The sequence below is a fragment of the Phyllostomus hastatus genome, unplaced genomic scaffold, assembly GCF_019186645.2.
Source record: "Phyllostomus hastatus isolate PE091 unplaced genomic scaffold, TTU_PhHast_1.1 phas_contig_283, whole genome shotgun sequence".
In the NCBI taxonomy this organism is placed as follows: Eukaryota; Metazoa; Chordata; class Mammalia; order Chiroptera; family Phyllostomidae; genus Phyllostomus; species Phyllostomus hastatus.
In genome coordinates this window covers 4637944-4660178 of record NW_025333833.1, presented here as the reverse complement: position 1 = coordinate 4660178, position 22235 = coordinate 4637944, and the positions used below count along the sequence as shown (strand labels likewise).

General features: G+C 48.8%; 1 protein-coding gene across 6 annotated transcripts in view; it reads right to left on the bottom strand.

Annotated features, from left to right (window-relative positions):
- Positions 1-22235, bottom strand: part of DNM3 (dynamin 3) — a 369444-nt gene that overhangs the window by 58409 nt on the left and 288800 nt on the right. For 3 of the 6 annotated variants that reach the window (XM_045838502.1, XM_045838504.1, XM_045838505.1), the window contains one exon: positions 16111-16122. The exons of the other annotated variants lie outside the window; for them this stretch is intronic. In XM_045838502.1, the coding sequence (XP_045694458.1) occupies positions 16111-16122 (12 nt within the window). The remainder of the gene's footprint in view (positions 1-16110; positions 16123-22235) is intronic. 6 annotated transcript variants of the gene reach the window in all.

Genomic DNA, 22235 nt, shown 5'->3' with positions numbered 1-22235 from the left:
GGGCACTGACGACATGGCTGTGGAACGAATGCGTGAATCAAGTGGACACAACCACGCTTCGAGGTTCGGTCACTTTGACGAGGAGGATTCCTTCTAATGGCCAACAGGATGCGCGTATGGGCACCCGTGTGTGCCTGTGTGATGTGTGCTGTAGACCCTCTGCTCTCTAAGATCCAGCCTCATTTCCTGACTTCGCCGAGAGCTGAATTTCACTTCACTCTGCCCTAGGGAGTTGGAGATGCTTGACTGATTGCTGCAGCTCCCCGGTGCCTCCGGGGCCAGGTGAGCGGGGGGGAGTGTTGCGCTCCCGCGGGGAGTCCCCGGGTCACAGCTGTCCGAGACCTGCTTCGTCGTCGAACGTCATTTTTCTCCAGCATAATCCATTCCCCTTTCTGGAGGAAGCTCAAATGAGAAAGCGAGACGCAGCTGGGAAAGTGGTTTGTAAGAAACACTTTCAAATGTGGTGAAATGAAAGCTTTGCGTTGGATTCTTTTGTGTGAAACAGAGAGATAACGAACCATGAGGGTCTCAGGCTCACTCCTCTGAGTCTTCTGGAAAGAGGATTCTTATTCCCTCTATGAATACAACTTTCTTTTCTTTCCCCAGACATATTCTTAAAGGACTCGAGTTGAGCGAACATTCTAGGCACATCTGATTTGGACAGGAGACCCTACAGACCAGTCACCCACAGACAATGGGATAAAATGCGAGGCTGCCCAGCATGGAGCATTCTGCAAGTTTCCACTGGGAGTGCCTTTAGCAGAATATAACTTTCCAAATACCAAGGTCTCTAGAAAAAAAAAAACACACATTGTGTGATATGTCTGCCTGTATCCTTTTGTGAGCACCCCCCCTCAATGCCCCTCACGTGCATGCAAGCGCATACACACACACACACACACACACACACACACACACACACACGGCTATTTTTCTCAAAATGTAAACCATCAGCCATGAATATTTTGAAGCAACTCCTCGCCTCGTTGCAGCCTGAGCCGCGTCCGCCGTGAAAACACTGTGAGAAAGGAAACCAGCTGCGTGGATTCCATTTGGCAAAGCTGGGCCCGGAGGCCTGGCCGTGCGGTTCAGCCTCTGGCGCCATCAGTCGGGCTCCAAATCAAACGCGGTGGACGGAGGTAATTAGCAGGGACTCGAGACCACTCGGCTGGCAGCGGCCCACCCCTTAGAGCCCCTGGGAAGGCGGGCGGGAGGGGCTCGGAACCGCTCTCTAAAACAACACCGCTTCTGTGGCAGGGAGGGCCGCAGCCTTCCCTGCCCGGGGCGCTGCTGGGCAGAGAGTTAACTGATTGCCTCGCGCATCGTCACCTTTGTGAAGAAGGTGTCAGTGTTCAGTTAGGAAGTTCGGCCACTAGCGAGAACGGTCACTACAGCTTCTTACACGAGGAGAAGAGGAGAAGAGGGGCAACACCTTCCAACCCACGCACCAGGGTGCAAGGTAACGACGTGGCCCGGGGCCTGGAGGACACCGACAATCTTGGGGTGAAAAAGAGGGTGCAATTCCCCATCCCTCTCATCCCAGCGGCAGTGAAACCGAGGAAGGGCACTTTGCCAAAGCAATGAAAAGAATATAATTTATGTGGGTCACACTCAGAGTCCGCTGAAGCCCGCCTGACCGGGCTGGTGATTACTTAAACTCGAGCGTTCAACGGAAAGCAGTTGGCCCGGCTTGGGCCACTCGAGTTGGCTACAGACGTGATCATTTACAGATGAGGGCAGGCGGCCCGGAGTGAACAGAAGATGAGAAGACGTTGTTCCAAATTGACCAGCTGAAGGAAAGTTTATATTTTAAAAAAACAATCGCTTGGTCAGTGACTCACGGGGAAAGAATCCCTCAGCTTTCTTCAGGGAAACCCCAGTAAATAACACGGAGAAGAAAATGGAGATGGTGTTGTCTGTTTCGCTGGGCCGCTCAGTCCACACAATAAACCTTTTGGCAAAAAAAAAGGGGAACCTTCGGGACGAGACTTTCTCTGGGAAACCCCCAAACAGGAAGAACCACCGCGACTTCCTTACAGTGTTTGCAGGAGAGTTTGTCTCTCAGACTTGCATGTGAAACACAAACTTGGAAGAAATGCAGGGGGAAAAATCTGCTTTTCGTTAGAGGGTTGAGGGTTTTTCAGTCGGTTGCTTCCATGATTCACAGGGCACTCCGCGCCTCTGAAACTGGAAACCGCGCATCTTAAAAAGCAAAGCTGGCTGGAGTCAATCCTTCCGTCCCCCATCCGGGTCCCTGCCCTGTCCCAGGAGGGAGGACCAGCCGCCCTGAGTGTGCCCTGTGCGACACACGGAGAAATGAGTGGAGCCCTCTCGGCCTGCGTCCATTACTGGAAGACGGTGTAAATCATGTACTTTAAAAGAGATCTGGAATTCTACTTCCCGCTCCCCGCCCCGGACCCCCACCCTGCACCTAATGTGGGGTTTAACTGACATAATCTGCACCAGTTTCGGTTCCTCTCTTTGTAATTAACAAAAGCTTTTGGAATGTTGTTGTTTTGGTTCTCTAAGAACATCATGCAAAAAAATTTTAAAAGGTCGAGCAAAAAAAAAAAAAAAGTGCTTCTAAATGATTAAAGAAAGCCCTGTTTGTTGGGGACAGGAACGGTCCCGAGTTCTCTGTTCCCTAGTCCCCAGCCCCCTGCTCAGAATGCTTTGTCAAAGCCACATGGTGTCTAATCAGCATGTCTTTAGATTATTTTCTGTTAATTAAAATCATGGTTGGTTGGGGAGGTTAATGTATACGTGTGCCTGTGGCTTCAAAGGGTTCCCAAATTACGGGCTGGGCTCGCCCGCCTTGGGCAGGCCTGATCTGTGATAAAAATGACCACAGGAAACCAAGTTTATGGCTGTGGGGGTCTTCTGCAGGGTTCTTAAAGAATTTACCATTTTGAAACACTCTCTCAGGATCCCCAGAAAGGTAAGGGGGAAAAAAAAGGAGAAATGTAAAAGAACAAAGGAACTGGCTCATATCAGGAAAAACAGAACAAAACAAAGCAGAAACAAACAAACAAACAAACAAACAAACAAACAAAAACAGCTTTAGAGATTACTCAGAGGAAATGAACAAGGGTCTAGGACTATGACCAATTCTAGCTTCTATGGCATGCTTGCCGCCGCCGCTGCTATTATTAGACACAAAAAAACAACACACACACACACACAACACTGAAATGTTTCCATTGACTTAGTGAAAAGGAACCCCACCAGAAATCAATGAAAAGTGGCGAACACTGTTTATTCTCATGTGTTCTTCACTCTGGGGCAGGCAGCTGTGAGAGCCCGCGGGGGTGTTGGGTGTTTGTCATGAGTGTCATTCGGAAAAGCTCGTGGGAGTGGCCAGAAGAGCCTTGGTGGTCACAGCTGTAGAGCAACGCAGTGGGGCCGGCAGGGGACAAGTCTGGGAGACGGGCAGAACAAGAAGTCAGGACCAGCACTGGGGACAGAGGGAGACCTCCCCGGGGCAGGAGAAGCGTGTGCCATAGAAGAGAATGCGTCCCCCGACATCTGATTCCGACGACGCACCAAACCCCCACAAGACGGGATGGCGGCAGAGTCTTCACTTACACCATCGTCTGTCTCTTCCTTAAAACCCCCCTGGGTTCGGGCACTCACTGCCTCCACCACTTTGAGACGCCTCCTGTCTCCCATTAAATCTACTCTTTCCATGGCTGCTAGACTAAACAGCCCAAACCCCGGCCCTGACCTCTCCTGGCTTCTGGGCGGCACAGGGTGAAGCTCACACTGTTCTTGGGGACCTGGCCCCTGCCTGCCATTCAGGCAACAGGTGCCCCCATGTCTGACCTCAGCTGTCAGGTGCTATTCATCAGGACGCCGTCCCTACCCATCCCCCAGACTGGCGGGGGCTCCTTCTGAGACACTGAACCCAGAACACACCTTTTATTACCCTCTGTTATTAGTTTCTGTTACATCGTCGGCTCCTTAATGGCAGAAAGGGATGACTTAGGCCCTGTGGTATTCTTGGCACCTAGCACGCGCTCCATAAAAGCTTGTCGAACCAAACTCACGTGAAATGAGAGACACAGGAAGTGACATCACGCTTCGACAGACAGGCCAAGCAGGAGTGACGGGCGAAAGACGGCTGGCTCGCAGGAGGTCACCCGGGGAAACCGAGGCAGGTGCCCCGACTCCCTAATGTGGGGGTGGGAGAAGAGTTTCAGGAAGCCGTGGCCCTAAAATATGGCTCGACACCAAGTGCTTGGTGCACCTCTGGGCGCTCTGACCCCCAAGCAGAGGGCAGTGAGCTCTGTTTCGACCGCAGAATTTTGATGGAGAGGAGGAGCTGCCCGGCCTGACACCACCGATCTCTCGGCAGATGGCTGTCTCATGCCGATGACAGGCCCACGCAAGAGTGACGGACGGAGATGAGGTTTCCAAGGCAACACAGGCCCAGGCCGATGGTCTAGACACGGACTGGCGGGAAAGCAGATGCGGATAGATAGATAATACCGCTTGGGCAGAAATTCTCAAGAATGGTATCGCCCGGTCCCCCGAGGGCAGCAAACGCAAACTTCCAGCACCAGTAGAAGTCAGGGCGGAATTTTAGATTCTAAAATCTACCTTTAGAATAACCTTGGGGGTTATTCTAACATGACCCCAAGACTCGAACAGTCTATAAGTCCATGACCACCACGGTCAAACTCGGCAGCGTCCAAAGTATGGAAGTAAATCCCCCAAGAGAGAGAGAATGTGCCCGAGCCTTTAACAAGCTGATATTCTTCAGCAGAACGGTTCTAAAAAGCAAAAAGGTAAAAAGAAAGGAAGAAAAAGAAAGAAAACCAAAACTATAAACCTGTGCAAATAAACTGTCTACTGTTTATATGTGTCAAGTTCAGCCCCGTCTTCCCCCGGACTGACAACCGAATGACGTGCTGGTTGCACACTGAGGCTCCTGTGGACACTCCCCGGGAGTCCCCAGGGCTCCTCGGCACAGAAGGACAAAGAGAGATGGCAATGACTTCCCTGCACAAACAAATGCACTCGAAGGAGTGAGCTGCTCTGAGCCTGGTGGGGCGGGGGGCGCCTCTGGTGGCCCGGGGCTGCTCTGATCCCTCGCTATGAAGACGTGTATCCGACCCTCCAGATCTGCCTTCCAGCCTGGGGGCTGCCAACAGTGCTTCTCGAGGAGGAAACAGAGTGACTCCCCACCACCGGCGGCAGAGCGGCGAACAGGGGCTTGGGAAGCGCTGATGAGACGCTGGCTTTCTGGTAAACCTGGACCTCGAGGGCCTGATTCCTAGCGCCGATCACATGGATCTGCCTCACAGTAAAACTAAAGGCTGTGGCTGTGAAGTCGTCCTCAACGGCCACGTAGGGGGAATGTTCATTGTTTTTGTACCTTATACCGTGTCTGCTGTTAATGTAGACAGTAGTGATTCCAACGTTTAGACGTTATTCAAAATGGCCCTGGCTGTGTATGTGAAGTGCATATTTCCAGGAGCCATCCTCAGAAATGCAAATACAGAAGACCTGGGAGAGACTCGGGTGCTTGCATGTTTAACAAGCAACCTGGGTGTGTCTGATGCAGGTCAGCTGGGCCCTGCTGAGGAGCCTGAGCCAGAGGCTACGGCTGGTCCTCTGCCCACTCCGCGGGGGTGTCCCCTGAACACAGATACTACGAGATGGCAACAGTACTATTTGAAAATATGGAGGGGAGAGTGTTATTTGATAAAAATAAGCTTGAGAATTACAGTGGCAAACACATGTCCATGTTTCTTTATTCCAGTTATCTCTGATGAATACTCTGTCTCATCAGAAGGAAGATAGAGAATATAGTGTAACCTAAACATTTGTTTTTTAATCCTCACCTGAGAACATTTTTTCATTGCTTCTAGAGAGAGAGGGAGAGAGAGAAACATCCATGCAAGAGAGAAGCATCCACTGGTTGCCTCCTGTATTCACTGGACTGGGGATCAGGGATGGGGGATCAAACCCACCACCTAGGTGCGCGCCCTGACCAGGAATCAAACCCGCAACCTTTCAGTTCCGGGACGACGCTCCAACCAACTGAGCCACACCGGCCAGGGAAGTAACCCAGACATTTTTGACTGTCAACTCTCCTCTTTCTTCAAACAAGCTGAGCACACTTGGGGAAATGCCGCTCCGCAGGATTTTTACGTAAGAAAACATGCAAGCTGAGGATGGCCGAGGAGGAGGACCTGCGACACCTGGATGGGAGTGGGTTAGCGGTAGAGGGTGCAAGCGAAGCCCCCGGCGCCAACGTGCCAGCTGTGAACAAATCCAGAATGTCAAAGCCAAGAGCTGCTGGGCAACAGGCTGATGCCTTTCGGGGTGGCAGCCAGCAGGAAAGACCTTGGGACACAGCACTCCTGGATGAGAGCGGTATTTGGACCCTGAGGACGATACTGGGAGTCGGAGCAACCACTGGACCCAGAACCACGGCACTTAAACAAAACTCAAAAAACCAGGCAAGTACGAAAATCAAGGACAGTGAAGATGGCCAGCACCGTTCGAGAACCTGCTTTGCTCCTGACGCTGTTCACATCACACGTGCCAGCTCGTTGCGTCTCTGTGGCGTGGAAGTTAGTATCAAGCTCCACGGAACGAATGGAGAGACAGGCCCAGAGCCATCTGCCCAGAGTGGCCCGGCTGTTAGGAGCCAGCGCTGGGATCTGATCGGCCCAGAGCTTTGACACCCTGCCCTTCTGTGTCCTCCGATCAGAAGATTCGGGAGGTTTGCAGGTGCAGGAGACTATCTGAGCAGCAGGGATTCGGGGTTTTGTTTTTGTTTTTTAAAGGGAAAGGCAATGATTAATCCTTGCCTTGAGGATTAAATAAAAAGGTAAAAGAAAATTGTAACCCCCAGTGTAGGTTGGGATTAGGTGAGATGTTAGGAATGTGAATCACTCCAGCTTTGATGAAAGTAAGTTGGTGGCCTGAATCAAAAACTCGATTAATTATTCATCCCTTTGATACTAATTCAGTTTCTATGAATCTATGCTAACGATCAGAAGTAAGTATGAGGAATTAGGAACGAAAATGTTTGCTCTAAACTTACACATAACGATAAAAGTTAGATTGAAATGGAGTAAACATATTAAAAAGGACAAGAACTTGAGGTTCAAAGCTGGATTTGACTTGAATCTTGGCTCGTCCATGCATTAGACATGTGATCTTTGTCAACCTCAGTCAGCATCATGTTCTTCATCTCTAGAATAATGTCTACTTCACCGAACAGACACTGCTGACACTGTGGACAGGATAATTCTGCGTGGCGGAGGGCTGTCCTGTGCCTTCCAGGATGTTTGGTGACTTCCTTGGCCTCTACCCACCAGATACCGATCACACCCCTCAGCCCAGCTGTGACAGTCAAAATGGTCCCCAGACGTGGCCTCATGTCCCAAATGGAGAACCACTGTCTTACAGGATTGCTGTGAGGATTAGACCCTTAGTGGTGAAGGGAGAGGGAGAAATAAGCCGTTTTTTGAATGGGAAACGCAGGTAGAGAGAAGGAAAAGGTACACATATATTGTACTTCTATATATCTAATATACAAAGTATATGTACACACATATGCATGGATCGTGGAAGTATATAAACATATGCAGTGGAGTAAACACAGCAGAAGAGACAGCAAAGCCCAAGAGCATGGAAATCCCTGATGAAGCCAAGTCCAAAATCTATGCCGAAGGGGAGGAAGACCAGCCCTCCATCCCCCGACCCGGGAGTGCAGAGAGAGAGAGTGAAGACACAGAACAGCTCTGAGAGGTTTCCTTTCTATAGGCATGGTATCGTCCCTACTTTTCCAAACATTAAGATATAAGGAGCTCTTCTTCCCACGGTACAATCAGTGCTGCAGGGGCTGGGGGTGAACAAACTCAGGCAGACTTCGGTCACACGTTCTGGAAAAACCATAACCCTTCCCTCCGTCAGCAGGGGCGCGCGCCCCGCACCGGAGACTGGGGTGTGTGGTCTGGCCGTGGGAAGGTTTCCGTGTACATTAGGGGACTGGGCTGGTGGGTTCAGGTGAATTGGTCGTGGTGCCCAGGTCCGTGGCTGGCGGCTCTGAAAGCTACTGTCTCAATGCCACGCCCCTTCCCCTTGCTCTTCCACCTTTTCCTGACTTCCCTCCTTTGTGCTGATACCTACCCCTCCCCTAGGTCGCAGTTCCTGACTTGTTTCCTCCATCATTTACATTCATCCACTGAACCAGTCCACAAACACACTCTACCTATGACGTCCCAAGTATCAGAAGCTTGGGGGAGTCTGGTCTTCATGGAGGCTGAACCTCGGACATGAAGTTCGGCTGAGAAAACGGAGGGTAAACAGTGAGTGAAAAACCAGTCACTGGGCCACACAGCAGAACATTCCCACGGAATGCTGCTGGGCCAGACCTGTGCCTCCTGTTCCCTGTCTGGTGCGAAAGTGCTTTTTCCCAGACGGGAGGCCCTGCTCTTCGGGAAGGAGCTGAAACACACCGTCCTTGTCAACAGCCTGTTCCTGGACCACCAGGGCCACGCAAGCGGAAACTTAGATGTCCGCCACTCTCTGATGTGACGCCTGGGTCCTGCCACCCTACAATACTGTGCGTGTCCTACCTGATGCTTCTGGGACTCGTCGGAAACACCACCCTCTCAGCACTTCCCGTGAACTGAAAATGTAAAACACTTAATAGCCTTCCTAAGATGTGGCTTCTGCCCTGACTTCAGCGATTGTTTCACATTTGAAGAAAAGCAAGGCAGCCCAGTTTATGTGTCTATGCTTAAAAAAATCCCACCTCTGAATGGGCAGAGCAAATGGATGTGGGTGCCTTTATCTTTGGTCCGGCTGTCTTGGCCATCTGGAAGTGAATTTAAAAAAAAAAATAAAAAGAACTTCATCGGCAGACAGTATACTCCACACCATAGTCAAGAAGGTTTTCTGTTGGACAGCCCAGGAGTCGGACTTTTGGGCCGCATGGAAAGGGAAGAATGGTGTTATTTAAGTTGGAACATTCGAAAAGTTTTTCTTGATAAAGACTCAGATTTTAACCGTACCTTACTGAGTCTATTTTTATGCCTTGGTCTAATGCTCAAATACAGAAATACATTAACTTTTTTGTTTTCACGGCATTCCAACTTCGAAGTAGGCTTTTAGTGGAAGCACTAAACATTGCACACTTTTATAAAAATTGGGTTTTTCTTATTTAATGAAAGACATATGGTCACACACAAAAAAGTGTTTGTAAAGGCAGCTCTTTGTTACCCTCGCAGGCCTTGACCCCGCATCCCTCATCCAAGTGGGCAAGCTCAAGTTTGAAAATCGTTTCAGTGATGGTCATCCTCTCTAAGGCAAACCGCTGAACCCAAGGGCAGGGAGTATTTCTCATGCGGAGCAGTCTCTGCCGAAGCATTTTGGAAAGAGGGGGCTGCTTCCGGCCAGAGCCTGCTGTCTGCACAGACCCCAGCCCCTCCACCGCGCTGCCGCGACCCGGGCTCAGCTAACGAAGGTCGCAGGTTCAGAACTTCCCATGCTCGCGTCCTCACTTCACACTTGGTTGTCGGGGTTTCTCGACCTTGACACGTCGACGCATCTGACCGGATGATTCCTTATTGTGGAGGCTGTGCTGTGAGCAATAGGGTTTTGACTTCTACCCACCAGATTCCACTAGCACCACTGACAATCAGAAATTTCTCCAGATGCTGCCAAGCGTCCGCCTGGAGCAAAATCACCCCGCGGCGGCCTAAACCATTGTTCTAAATGGAAACAATGCTTTTTTTTTTCCAGTTCCTTATTGGCGGGAGTAATTGCAACGATAAAAGAATTTTAACAAGCTGAACTTTTTTTTAAAGTTCTTTTTTTTTTTTGCCTAATTCCTTGAAGTGTTACCAATTACTCTGTTTGAAGCCATGTGACATAAAATGAGAAAATGTATGAGACGAATAGCTAGTTATTTCAAAGAGGAAAATAGCAACGTCCCGATCAGAACTTTCCTTCAATGAAAACGTGGTCAACAGTAACCACGTATGTGGAAGAATGTGTGTGTCACTGTATCATGGGGCTTAATCTCATTTGTTATGCAATTAGACGCGCCCTAAATAACGTTCGCTTTTTCAATTTTAGGGTAGATTCGATTGGTTCGCATGCAACTGTGCATACTTTCTAAATCCGTACTTAAATGCTATTTTGTTTTATTCTTAGAACTTTGTTTACTGTGTCCTGCCTATCCTAATAGTGAAGAGAGATGCATTCCTAACTCAGGACTAAAATAAGGTGCATTAAGTCGAGGCACACAAAATAAAACTGCTTTAGGGAAAAAACACAGTTTTAAGTTAAAATATGCTAGTCCTCCTTGCAGTTTCTGAAAGGGTCTGAAAGAAGTGACTTATTTCAGGTTCTGTTCCAGGATACTCGTCTGCCTGCTCCGCCCTTGCAGGCTCCTTACCTTGAAACAGACAAGTGCTCGCGCGGCTTCTGCGCGGTGATCACGATGAGTGGGCGCGGCCGCGCTCACCTGGCTTTCTAGCTTCCTGCAAGGTGGCTCACACCCCCTCTTCAGAGGACGCAGAAGTTTCTTCTCCCTCCCCCATCTCCCCACTCACGTTTTTAATATTGAAATTTTTCTTACCTTACTGGGTTTTTTTACTTATAAAAATAACACATGAGTACAGAAGTAAGTTAATATATGAATGTCTAGAGAAATTAAAAATAGCCCCTAACTTTTCTCCCAACCCACTTCCTACATACACCTTTATGTGTGCTCAAACATGCACAGAAACACACATGTGTGTGTGCCTGTGGGAGACACACACATGCACACACACACACACACACACACACAACTGCTCTTTCGAGGTCTCCTTGGCATTCCAAAGGAAGATGTCTAAGATGCTGTCAGAGAAAATGTGGCCAACAAAGCCGGGATGTAAGACACAATTATCTTCATCATTTCTCACTAACTGAAGTCGCTTCTCTGGGGACACGAGAGAGGCAGTAAAATATAAATAAGCCCAGAGCCCCCTTCGAAGGTCTCTGCCGTGCCGCCCACTGCGGGCTCCCGAGCAGCACGTCTGTTCTGACTTTCTGGTAGAGTCCCTTTGGCAAGGTCAACAAATGTGGGGATGCAACACAGATTCTAATGTCTCCAAGTTTTCTGCCTTCAACTGAACTGTCCTTTCCTTTCACTGATTAAAGCTGATGTCGGGGGGTTCAGAGACAAGGCATTAACGACGTTCCTTTAGGACCGGTTTACCAAAAAAGAACCGAGGGCTTACTGGTGCTGGGGTGATTGAGACAGACAGTTCATTTTCAGATGCACGTGGGATTGAAATAACATGCCGAGGCCAGTGAGCTTTCATCCTTTCTTCTTAAATGTAATACTATTCTTATCGGGCTACATATAAATTAAGTGAACCAGATGGGCTATCCTGAAACCCCAGAGAAATACATTTGCTAAACTTCTCTAAGAAAATCAGGGAAAGCAAGCATATACACTATTCAAAGAAAATAAATAACCCTAATTGAGCTGGCTACTTAAACTGGCTAGAATGTTCTGCCTTTCTTGCATTTATTTGAATTATCGGAGAGGAGATATATATTGTGACACGGTATTCTCTGCCCCTTACACCTCCCAGGACACGGCCAGGGCTGACAATGGGTTTTCAGTGTCTGTCTGTCTGTCCTCTCTCCCATACGACCAAGGACAGGAATTTAGGAGTTGAGGGTCTGGCATAAGAGGCAAGGCGAATGAACACAGATTGGACATCTGTGCTCTTTAGCGTAATATATGGTGGTGACATTTGATTTGGCACACTCTGTCTTCACAAACGACTGCTGGAAACAAGGGGTCACCGAGACACACACCCCTTTCCTCCTAGTGGTGGCTGACTGCGTCCACGTGTCCTGCCCAATGTGTTGAGGAATCGCTAGGGAAAAAGGACTTTGTGTGTTTCACAAAACAGGCCATTTACACTTGATCTTCCTTCCCTCTTCTTTTCTTAAATATCAAAGTCCTCTAATCAGTGTGCGTCGGTGGTCTTTACCTAACTATAATGTAATCAGGGCTTAGTTATTTTTCTTTTTTTTAAGATTTTACTTATTTATTTTTAGAGAAGGAAAGGAGGGAGAAAGAGAGAGAGAGATAGAAACATCAATGTGCAGTTGCTGGGGGCTGTGGCCTGCAACCCAGGCATGTGCCCTGACTGGGAATCGAACCTGCGATGCTTTGGTTCGCAGCCCGCGCTCAATCCACTGAGCTACGCCAGCCAGGGCCAGGGCTTAGTTATTTTTCAATTCTGTGTCTGCATGTCTGAGCTCTACTTCTTCTTTGCCCATGTGCTTTCTCTCCACCCAAGGCAGAGTCCACTTCATTCTTGTTCTGGGGGAAATGTAAGAATCCTTTAGTTTGAAAGAAATCTAAATTTAAGTTAACGGTAAATTTCTCTTTCAAAGGTAGTTTGAAAGAGATCAAATATAGTTTTCCCCCAAACTTAAAATTTTTTGAAGCATTCATTCCCTTAACCTGGGATTCTTCTTAGTTTTCGGGTGTGTTTCTTCACCAACACCGTTAAGAAATTTGAGAGCTTTTGTGATAGAATTTTATTCCTTATATTTTAAGTTCTCTACCTTTAACTTGACTAATTGAATATCAAGGAAATTTAACCAAAACTCAAAGTCTTTAGTAAAGAAAGAAAATTAGAAGTCTACTGAATTCCTAAAAATGCCCACCAAGAGAGGGCATCAATTTTTAAAATATATATATATTTTTTTTATTTTAGAAAAAGGGGGAGGGAGAAGGAGAAGGTGAGAAACATCGATGTGAGACAGAAACACGGATGTGAGAGAGAAACACTGATTGTTTGTCTTCTGTATTTACTCCTGAGGATCGAACCTGCAACCCAGACACGTACCCTGACCCTGTGACCTTTCGGTTCCTGAGGTGATGCCCAACCAACTAAGCCACACTGGTCGGGGCCAGAGAGGGCATCAGATTACAGATGGAAATTAAATGTCTTGTCTCTAGGACAAAACAAGGAGATGACTTTTTACCTGAAGGGCGCAGTTCTAAAAATGACACTCTCATTTAATTTGTGCTCAAAAACAAACAATTAAAAAAAAAAACCCTTCCTGTTAGTGTATATGTTTGTTCACACTCCCACAGCGGACTTGGAAGTCCCAGATTCTGGTCTTCCCCAGGAAGACGCTGACTTGGAACCCAGGCCCAGGGAAACCCCTCTAAGGAGGAGGCAGGTGCCGCCACAAGCAACTTAGGTATCACTATGCCAACCGGAAGACATTTCCAAAGGGACACGTCACCGATGGGCCCGGAAGGAAATGTTTTCCCAAGCAACTGTGGTCTGCTCACGAAAGGAAAATTTGCTTTGTAAGAAGAAATAACAACATATGCACAATAGTTCGGAGAGGAAAGGGGGCTTTGGCATTCTGTCCCTGCAACGTCACTCTAGAGGTATTCATCGTGGAGTTTCAAGGATTGAAGTGTACTTTAAAGGTGGATGAAACAGATCAATTTTGCTGTCACAGAGAAAATGAACAGTAGAGTCGTTCCACACATGTCAGACTAGACCTCCGTGTGCGTGCGTGTGTGTGTGCATGCACACACTACACGGTGTGTGTGGGAAGACGAACGCACTCACCCTGCTCACCTAAAGTAGCATTAATGGGGCAGGCTTCCCTCTCTTCAGCGTCTGGTTAGCATCATAACTAGTATGACGCCATTCACTAGATAAACAGTCAGTCATTGCAAGTCTCCAATGAGTCACTGGTTGCATGGGGCTCACGGGCAGGGCAAGCCACAAGTCAGGTACGATGCCCTGGGGACAACGCAGAACAAGCGTTTCAGCACAAGAGGGGAGAAGACTCCTCCCTTCGCAGCCGCCGGGTCTGTGGCTCTGCAGACGCCACAGCTCGCATCCCGGGGTTTTCCATTTATACTGCAATTCTGAGCTCGAGGAAAATAGCCCACAGATGTGCTGCCGGGATTCGAGGAGGCTCTTTCGTGCCAAAGTCCATGCTCCGCATAATGATCATGTTTGAAAAGTATTAACATTATATTTTTTCATAAACTATCACTGATTCATAACAGAAGCAATGAAAAATTAAGGTCAACAAATACTAGCACTTCCAAAGTAGCCACCCTTCAATTAAAAGTCAACCCGGTAAGCACACTTGTGTCTTTGGCTGTCTCACCAACACCCTGAGCAGCCCCCAAAGGTCCCCACAGCATTGTACCGAGTGTCCACGACACAGAAGGTGGCTCTGGGAGGGGGCGGCTGCAGACCCAGGAGGGCCCTCTGCTTCCTCCGGGGGAGTCCTCAACAAGCAGCAGTTTAGAAGTCTTGAGTTTTATTGCTCATTGTATTACAATGAATTAGAAATGAGTAAACTCCATTAAACTGAACATGTCATTACCCAGATGAACTTGACTGAATAAGACACAACACGCAGATGGCCCCTGCTATGGAGAAGAGCTTTTTTGGGGGGAATTTTACGAACGCCTGTAAGTCGTCGGCGCATCACCAGGGAAAGGGGCAGATCACAGAGGCTTCTCAAGTGGCCCGAGGGTTAGCACCTCCTCAAAACGTCAGAAGCGGGCTCCCTGACCTGCTGCGCCCACAGCTTCGCTGTCCGTACGCGCGCACTAGAACTTCACGACCGAGCCAGAGATGCGGCCGCGGCGGCCGTGCAGACCCACAGCCCGAGCAGCGCGAGTAAACCAGCTTCGGGTGTCCTTACTGGTCCAAAACTGAGCTGTTTTATCTGGTATCAGAGCTAAAATACCGGTTTTTATATTTTACCCAAATGTTTTGTTCTAGTAGTCACAGTGACAGAAATATTGCCCTTTACTGTGTGTGAGAAATCTCACCAGTCTTGTGACTTACCTGCTCTTTCAGAAAAGGGAACTATCAGTGGGCTGAGTTCACCTTTTTGCTCCTGCACAAACGCCTGTCTTGTACTTTTCTGGTATTATTTTTAACTTCATTAAATATTATTGCTTGGTATAAATTTATAAAGTGACACATTTTTCAATACCAACCGTCTACGTCAACTTATTCCATAACAGCACATTCCATCCAATTAAACCGCAAGGTTTCCCACATTTGTTTTACATTCTGCATGTATGGCTTATGAATAGCAATTTTGATGAATTCCAGCTGGTTCAAACATGCAGGCAGACCCTGCTGGAACAGATTCTTTTCAGTTCTCATTGAATTCAATGAGGTCCACTTTAAGTGGGCCACCTGGTAGGATGGAGCACCAAGAAGTCTCCGTAGGACAAAATAAAAAACAATCACCCCGCGCCACGGTGGCCCATCGCCCCCAGCTCCATCGCTGTCATATAATTAACATCAGTGAGAAGTAGTTCTTACCTTTTGGGAAACTTGAATTAAAACTTAAACAAGCTAGCAACCCCATGAGCCTACTAAATTGCTCCTGTGTCTATTATAACAGCGTCAAGAGAATTTCCACCATTCGTGCGCGCCGCCCGGCTTCGCGAATCTATCACGCACAGTCCAGTCCCCCGCCGCTCCCCACGCCCTCCCCCTTCCCCCAGCTGGAACACATCAGGGGCGCAGCGGCCAAGTCAAATGTTGACCCCACCCTCCTCCATCCACTTCAAGGCACCTTCAAAGGCAGAGCACTGATCTAACTCAGCTTCACCAGCACCGCCAGCCATCCCGCGCTTTAAGATTCCAGTTTGGGTTTTTTTTTTTTTTATAACAGCACGTTAATAGGACAGCTTTGATTCTGGGTCAAAAACTTCAGCGGCCCTGGGTTTCGTCAGATGGTTGGACCCTGCCTGCCAGAAAGTCCTCATTATTAAATCTCCTTAATCTTTGCTCTGTGTCCATCTCCTTCCTGATCATGACAACTTCTCTGAACTGCCCAGTGCCCACCTCTGAAGGTCGTATTTCCCTTCCCAAAGGTCGAAAGAGAACAGCCATTACGGTAGAGCGAATGCACGTCAGCCCAACATTTGCACACCCTGGGTCACCCGTGCAAGGTCACAAAAGACAGTCACGTCCACGTGCAGGGGAAACACTCCTTCGCAGGCTCATGCAGGAGGGGGGAGGGGCTGGAGAGAAAGGGGCAGCTGCAGGACAAAGAACTTACTTTGTTGTTCCCCTGAGCGTGCGGCCGCAAGGAAAAAAAAGAGAAAGAAAGAAGTAGGTTAAACATGAATTTATTTTTCAACTAGGTAATTTCCGAGCTGGAGCAAAATCCAAACAAACCATTTGACTAGTCCCTGACACCCTCGGACACACACACAGCACCCAGAGCTCAAGGACGAGTCGAAGGATCTACCGAGATGAAGTGAAATGGCGCATATATAACGGCAGAGAATCGAGAGAGAGAGAGGGAGTCCCTCTCTCTCCTTCTGCTCGCAATACTTGGAGTGTGAGATCCTGACCACAAAGCACGGGTCTGAACTGGTAAGGAGTGAACCGTTAGCACAAAAGGCGAAGTATTTAGTATGTCGACTTGGCCTTTCCTGACAGCCCCTCCTCCAACATGCCAAGCAGTGGAAACTTTCGGCAGCCAATGCATTTTTAAACAAACACTGCATCCTTGGTTTCAAAGAAGGTGGGAAAAAAAAAAGGGCAAAGAGAGCAGAAGGAACAAGTGGGTGGTTCTGGGGAGACAGGGAAAGCAGACCAAGGTCTGACCTCCCTCCGTCCCCTTCCTTTCTTTTGTAAATTACGAGTTTTGTCTCGGGTCAGCACGGGAAGCGCCCACTGTATGGCAGGGATGTGGCCAAGATCAACACTGGTCTGCACTCAAGAAAACGGGTCTGGAAAGGTTAGTCACAGAAATGTAGTCGTTTCTAAACGGGACACTCTGGATAGAACACAGAGCAGCCAGTGACAGGCGGCAGGCAAATGGGTCTCCTGTTTCCACTATAGCTGCAAGGGTTTGATTTATATCAGACAATTTCACTCACATATGGCTTAAAAAAATAGAGCAGTGATTCATGAGTCCCAGGGCAGCCCGAGGCCTCGCCAGGTCAGGTCCCGTGCGGGAGCCGTGGTGGGACAGGCCGGCAGGGACCCGATCGGAGCCCTTCTCACGAGGGGCCCAGGGGGAGTTTCGTGCTGAGAGGCCGAGTTGAAGAGAGAAGTTAGAAAGAGCCTGTGCCCCTGGGCAGGGGACGGAGCGAGGTGGAGTCACAGGTTGGGCTGCAGGGACGGCCGTTTGGTTTTCAGGGAGGACCGTGGAGCGGGGAATAAGACGGACAGAGGTCTCTGGAGAGTGGTTCGGCAAGGACTGGGGGAGGGCGCGTCTTCTGGAAAACCACGCCAGTGGGTGACTCGGAGGAAACGTCTAATTCAAGGACCATCACAGCCATCATTTTTAATAAAAACGTAAATTTAAAGACACTGATAAAATAAGTGTCGAGAAGCTTCTTGACATTGTGAGTTACTGTGATATAACTGTTAACAGCACTGGTGTATGTGAGATTTCAAGAATGAATGGAGGGGGAAAGAGTCTTTTGTAAAAAAAAATGTGTGTGTGTGTGTATATATATATATATATATATATATGCCAACTGTTCAATAAGGCAATAAAGCTCCCCAGGGGGAATTTTATCAGGAGAAAAATTCTATTTTAGAGAGAATAATGGGGCTCTGGTTCTCCAAAGAAGTGCAATATTGCCGAAAATTCCTCAAGCAGATGGAATTTATTGCATTCCATAGCGGTGCGGCTTTGATCTGGCAAATCAGTTTCAGGAGCCCGACCAAGTATTTCTGCATGTCAGGGGATGACTGGCTGCCTCGCTCATGAGAGCCGTGGCAGATGGTTCTCTCTGTCGTGGCCACGGTGATGTCACAGAGCAGGGGCCTTAGTCCTCCGAGAGGAGAAACGTACACGTGGAGGACGGGGGCTGGGGCGGGGCTCTGCCATTTCTCGTTTCCTTCCATCATTTCCCAACTGCCTATTCTGGACGCGGTGGAGCGGTGATGAGTGGGCAACTGTAAATGCTTCATAGACACCGCCCTGCTCTGTGCGGCTGCCTTGAGGGTTGGATCGCCGACGGGGCCTCTCCTGGGGAACAACGAAGACTCTCGGAACCGGTCAGGTAGCTGCCTTGGTGCTGAGCCGGGGAAGGATGAAGGAAGGGGTGCGTGGCAGCGCTAAGGTGGGCATCGTCAGCGGCAGATGATGGGACAGCTGGATAAAGCCACGTGAGTGGTCGTCGCCACAGCAACACATTTTTCTGGAGGTCTGTGGCCGTTCCTCGTCTTTCCCCAGAGGGATACAGAGCCCCTCTCTTCTCCTTGCCATTGCCACAGAGAAAAGTCCAGTGTGGGGGGTTATCCCAAAGGGATTTTTGAAGTCCCCCAAAGACTTCGTCGTAGGACGGTTTCAACCTCCAAAGCAGTCCCCAAAGCATGATGCCCGGGAGAATGTGGAACTCAGAGGTGAAGAGAAATTCCAGGGCGTCCACTTTCTACTGCCAATTTCCATCTGGGAGGGCTGTCTGTCTACAGCCAATAGAAGCCTTGTGACAAGTCCTAGGGTATGTGAGTTACACGCAAAACTGGATTTGCACCCATTTCTTTCCAGGGCCTGTGTGCATCTGGGCCTGGGCAGGCCTGGGAACCCTCACGTCCCCACAGCCTCTCCGGCTCCCTGCTGGCCGACTGGGCCCCAGGACTCCTCCCCTCAGCGACTCGGCTTCCTCAGCCAAGAGCTGGGGAAATTCTCCCTCACATGCCTGACCCCAGCGACAGCTCCCAAAGAAAGGGGAACTCTTGTACTACACTGGGAAACGGAGCTTCGTGGGCACATGGGTGACCTTCAACAACGATGATAATGGACGTGGCATTGGACACCTGCACCCGGTTCCAGGCACCGAGTGGATGTGATGGGCCACTCTCTTCATTTGATCTCGAGAAACATGTTATTGTGTTGAGTTGAAAAAAGAATACACAACGTAAGAGGGTTAGGTACGTTGCCTGAGCCACACAGCTAACACGTGGGAGGGTCGGGGGTCAAATGGGAGTGGATGTGAGAAGGAGAAAGAGAGGGAGAGAAATATGAATGTGTGGTTGCCTCTCACATGCCCCCTACTGGGGACCTGGCCCACAACCCAGGCATGTGCCCTGACTGGGAATCGAACCGGTGACCCTTTGGTTTGTGGTCCAGCGCTCAATTCACTGAGCCACACCAGCCAGGGCATGTTTATGTATAATTTAAGTCATGTTCTGAGCAGACAAAACTGTGCCAGGAAAATCAGTCCTTTATTATATCGTGTTCTTTAGATATTTAATCAAATTCACATTTATTTGTATTCGAACTTATAGGAAAAGTTTATGTGCGTGGGTCTGTAAAATAACCTTGTAAAAGTGCTTTAATTGTAGTCTGTAACTGCCGATACACTCAGACACACACACACTCACCTCGGTGTAATCATTAAAAAAGGTTAATTCCATTAGAAACATCTTTGACTTTGAAAAACGTGTAAAATCCTGCACACTTATTTAACAATGTAAAATTGTCTAGTGCTCATAATTTCAAATGTAATGACCAGAGGAAATAGAAGTAAAAGATCAAATGCTGCAAAATCCAAATTCAGATTCAAATACATTTTTATCGTGCTGTGGTGGCTCAGAAAGAATGCTGCTCTGGGGCTCAGAGAGCTTCTATGTGTGTCCACGGAGGAAGTCGGTGGCACCACGGGAAACCCAACCCGTGACCCCTCGTTTCCGGCTCAGGGCCACACACAGCACTGCCCAGATTCGGAGTCTACGCTTTGCTCTGGGTGGGGAGAGGCGAAGGGACTGACGGTAGTTAGCGAGCACACCTGGGAACCCAGCCGGGCCGTTGCGTTTCATACAGGCACGCCCTGTAGCTCTATCCCACTGTAGGGCAATTGCTGATCTGCGTTCTGTCTTTTCACTAGATTTGGGACTCCCACCAAGGGAGAGTTGCAGCTCCTTAAAATCTGAATCTCTGGAGTCCGCCACAACAGTGATGGATGACGGAGAGGAAGGAAGTGGGGGGAGAGGGTGCGAGGGAAGGGAACAAAGAAAAGACGTTGTAGAGACGGGAGAAACGGGGTGGCCAAATATGATGGCATCAGTGACATGGCAACATTCCATCGTGGAGATGCGACAGAAAAATATGACGCGGAAAAGCCTGTTATAAAACAGTGTGGAAGCGTAGCTGAAAATAAAATTTGTCCAAATCATTTTGTTCAAATTTGGGTCATTGCTATTTACCTAAACGAAGCCAACCTTGTAAGTTTTTTAAAATAATCAATGGCCCTGGCTGGCGTAGCTCAGTGGATTGAGCGCGGGCTGTGAACCAAAGTGTCGCAGGTTCGATTCCCAGTCAGGGCACATGCCTGGGTTGCAGGCCATGACCCCCAGCAACCCCACACTGATGTTTCTCTCTCTCTCTTTCTACCTCCCTTCCCTCTCTAAAAATAAATAAAATAAAATCTTTAAAAAAAACTAATCAATGTAGAATTTTTTCAATCAAAACGGAGGCATGGGAAGCAAAACTTTCTGAGCCTGGACTCGTGTCCGTGTGTATGAGTTAAAGGTACAAAAACACAACGACCCACCAGAAGGCCTAAAAACTCACTTAGAGAGCGTCGTCTGTGGTTAGCTTTGTCTGGAGTCTTCATCAAGTTTTTCTCGATTAGAAATAACTGTACCTAAAAGCGCCCCTCCCCCCGAGCCTGCCTGCTCCCAAAATGGAGTGTGCACACAAGCGTTCTACTCAGAATCCCACTGCTTCCAGTAGTTAGCAGCCATCTAATGGTCTGAAAGCCAAGCCACCATGTCGCGTAACCTGGGGGACTCTATGGTGCATAAAAAAATGCAAATATTGTTTACGATGAAAACTGAGAAAAGCGCTGTTCCTGGCCCGCTGCCAGGTTTAATTTCCTGTCCTGTCTTCGGCGCGTAGTAAAAAACCCCTTTGTCTCCCTCTCCCAAACAACTGTACCAAATGTGTGTTTCCAAACAAATAGGAAGCACGTGAGAAGAACCAAAACAGATTAGGTAGGGTTTGCTTAATCTCTAGAGTTGCCGAAAATTGAGCATTCTGTGGGACAAAAAGAGGCTAATATTTCATTGAGTGTCTCCTTTGTGTAGAACCGTGGACACGTGAAAAGCCAGGTTTTTAAACACAGTTCACTGGGGAACAAGTAATTTTGCTTTTCCGAGACACTTTTTTTCCCCCTCACAAGAGAGGGGAATTACATAATTTCTTTAAATAGCCAACTTGCCTAGTACATTTAAAATAGGTTTCATTGACAAAATCATGACTTAAGGAAACGTTTTCACGAACATTACGGTTGTGTGTATGTATGTAAGGGAGACACACACACAGATTTTATATAGCCAAGCGTGTTTAGAAGACAGAAATAGCACACAGCATTTACAATTTCACTGGGCAATAACATCCACAGAGTTTTCACTCTCTGCTTGTTAAAGAAAGCAGTCTGTGATGGAATCATCATCATCATCAGTAAAAACAGGGCACTTATTTGTGCCCACCTTATTCAACACTTGTCCTGCATCATCTCATTCACCCTGTCACCCACCCTACGGGGGACTTCCGTTACCTCCACGTTAGAAATGGGAATCTCGAAACATAAAACGGCTGGGTAAGCTGCCCAGCAGCCCCGGCACCTGAGCCCACGGAATCTCACCCTCAGCAGTCTGCCGCTGCAGTGTCCTTGAGCTCACCTGCGCTGTGGCTTCTCCTAGCACCCAGCCATCGTGATCGTGAAAAACGTCAGTCTTATCGTGTCACTGCACTGGCTCAAAACCCTCTGCGGGTGTCCCAGCTCACTCGGAATAAGACTCAAACGCTCACCACTCCTTCAGGGCCCACCGGCCCACGGCCGGCCCCGACCACCCCGCCGCCCCCTTCTGTCCTTCCTCCGTGTGCTCCGGACACACTGACTGGTCTGCTGCTCTTCTAAGGCGCCGAGGCGGCTTTGCATGTGCGAGTCCTCTGCCACCGTGACCCTCCTCTAGCCTCTCCTATGGTTCCCTCCCTCCCCTCCTTCAGGAGCTTGGCCGAGTGTCAGCTCTTCCAAGGGCCCTTCCCTCATCCCCGTGACGACAATACGACCCGCCCTCACGCACACCGGCTGTCCCTTTACTTTTGAATAGAACGGATCCCTCCCTTAAACCACACTGCACAATTATGGGGCTATTCACTGTCCTGATCAACATCCGCTCCTTGCTGGGGGGGCCTCGCTGCCCTCCTCTGTG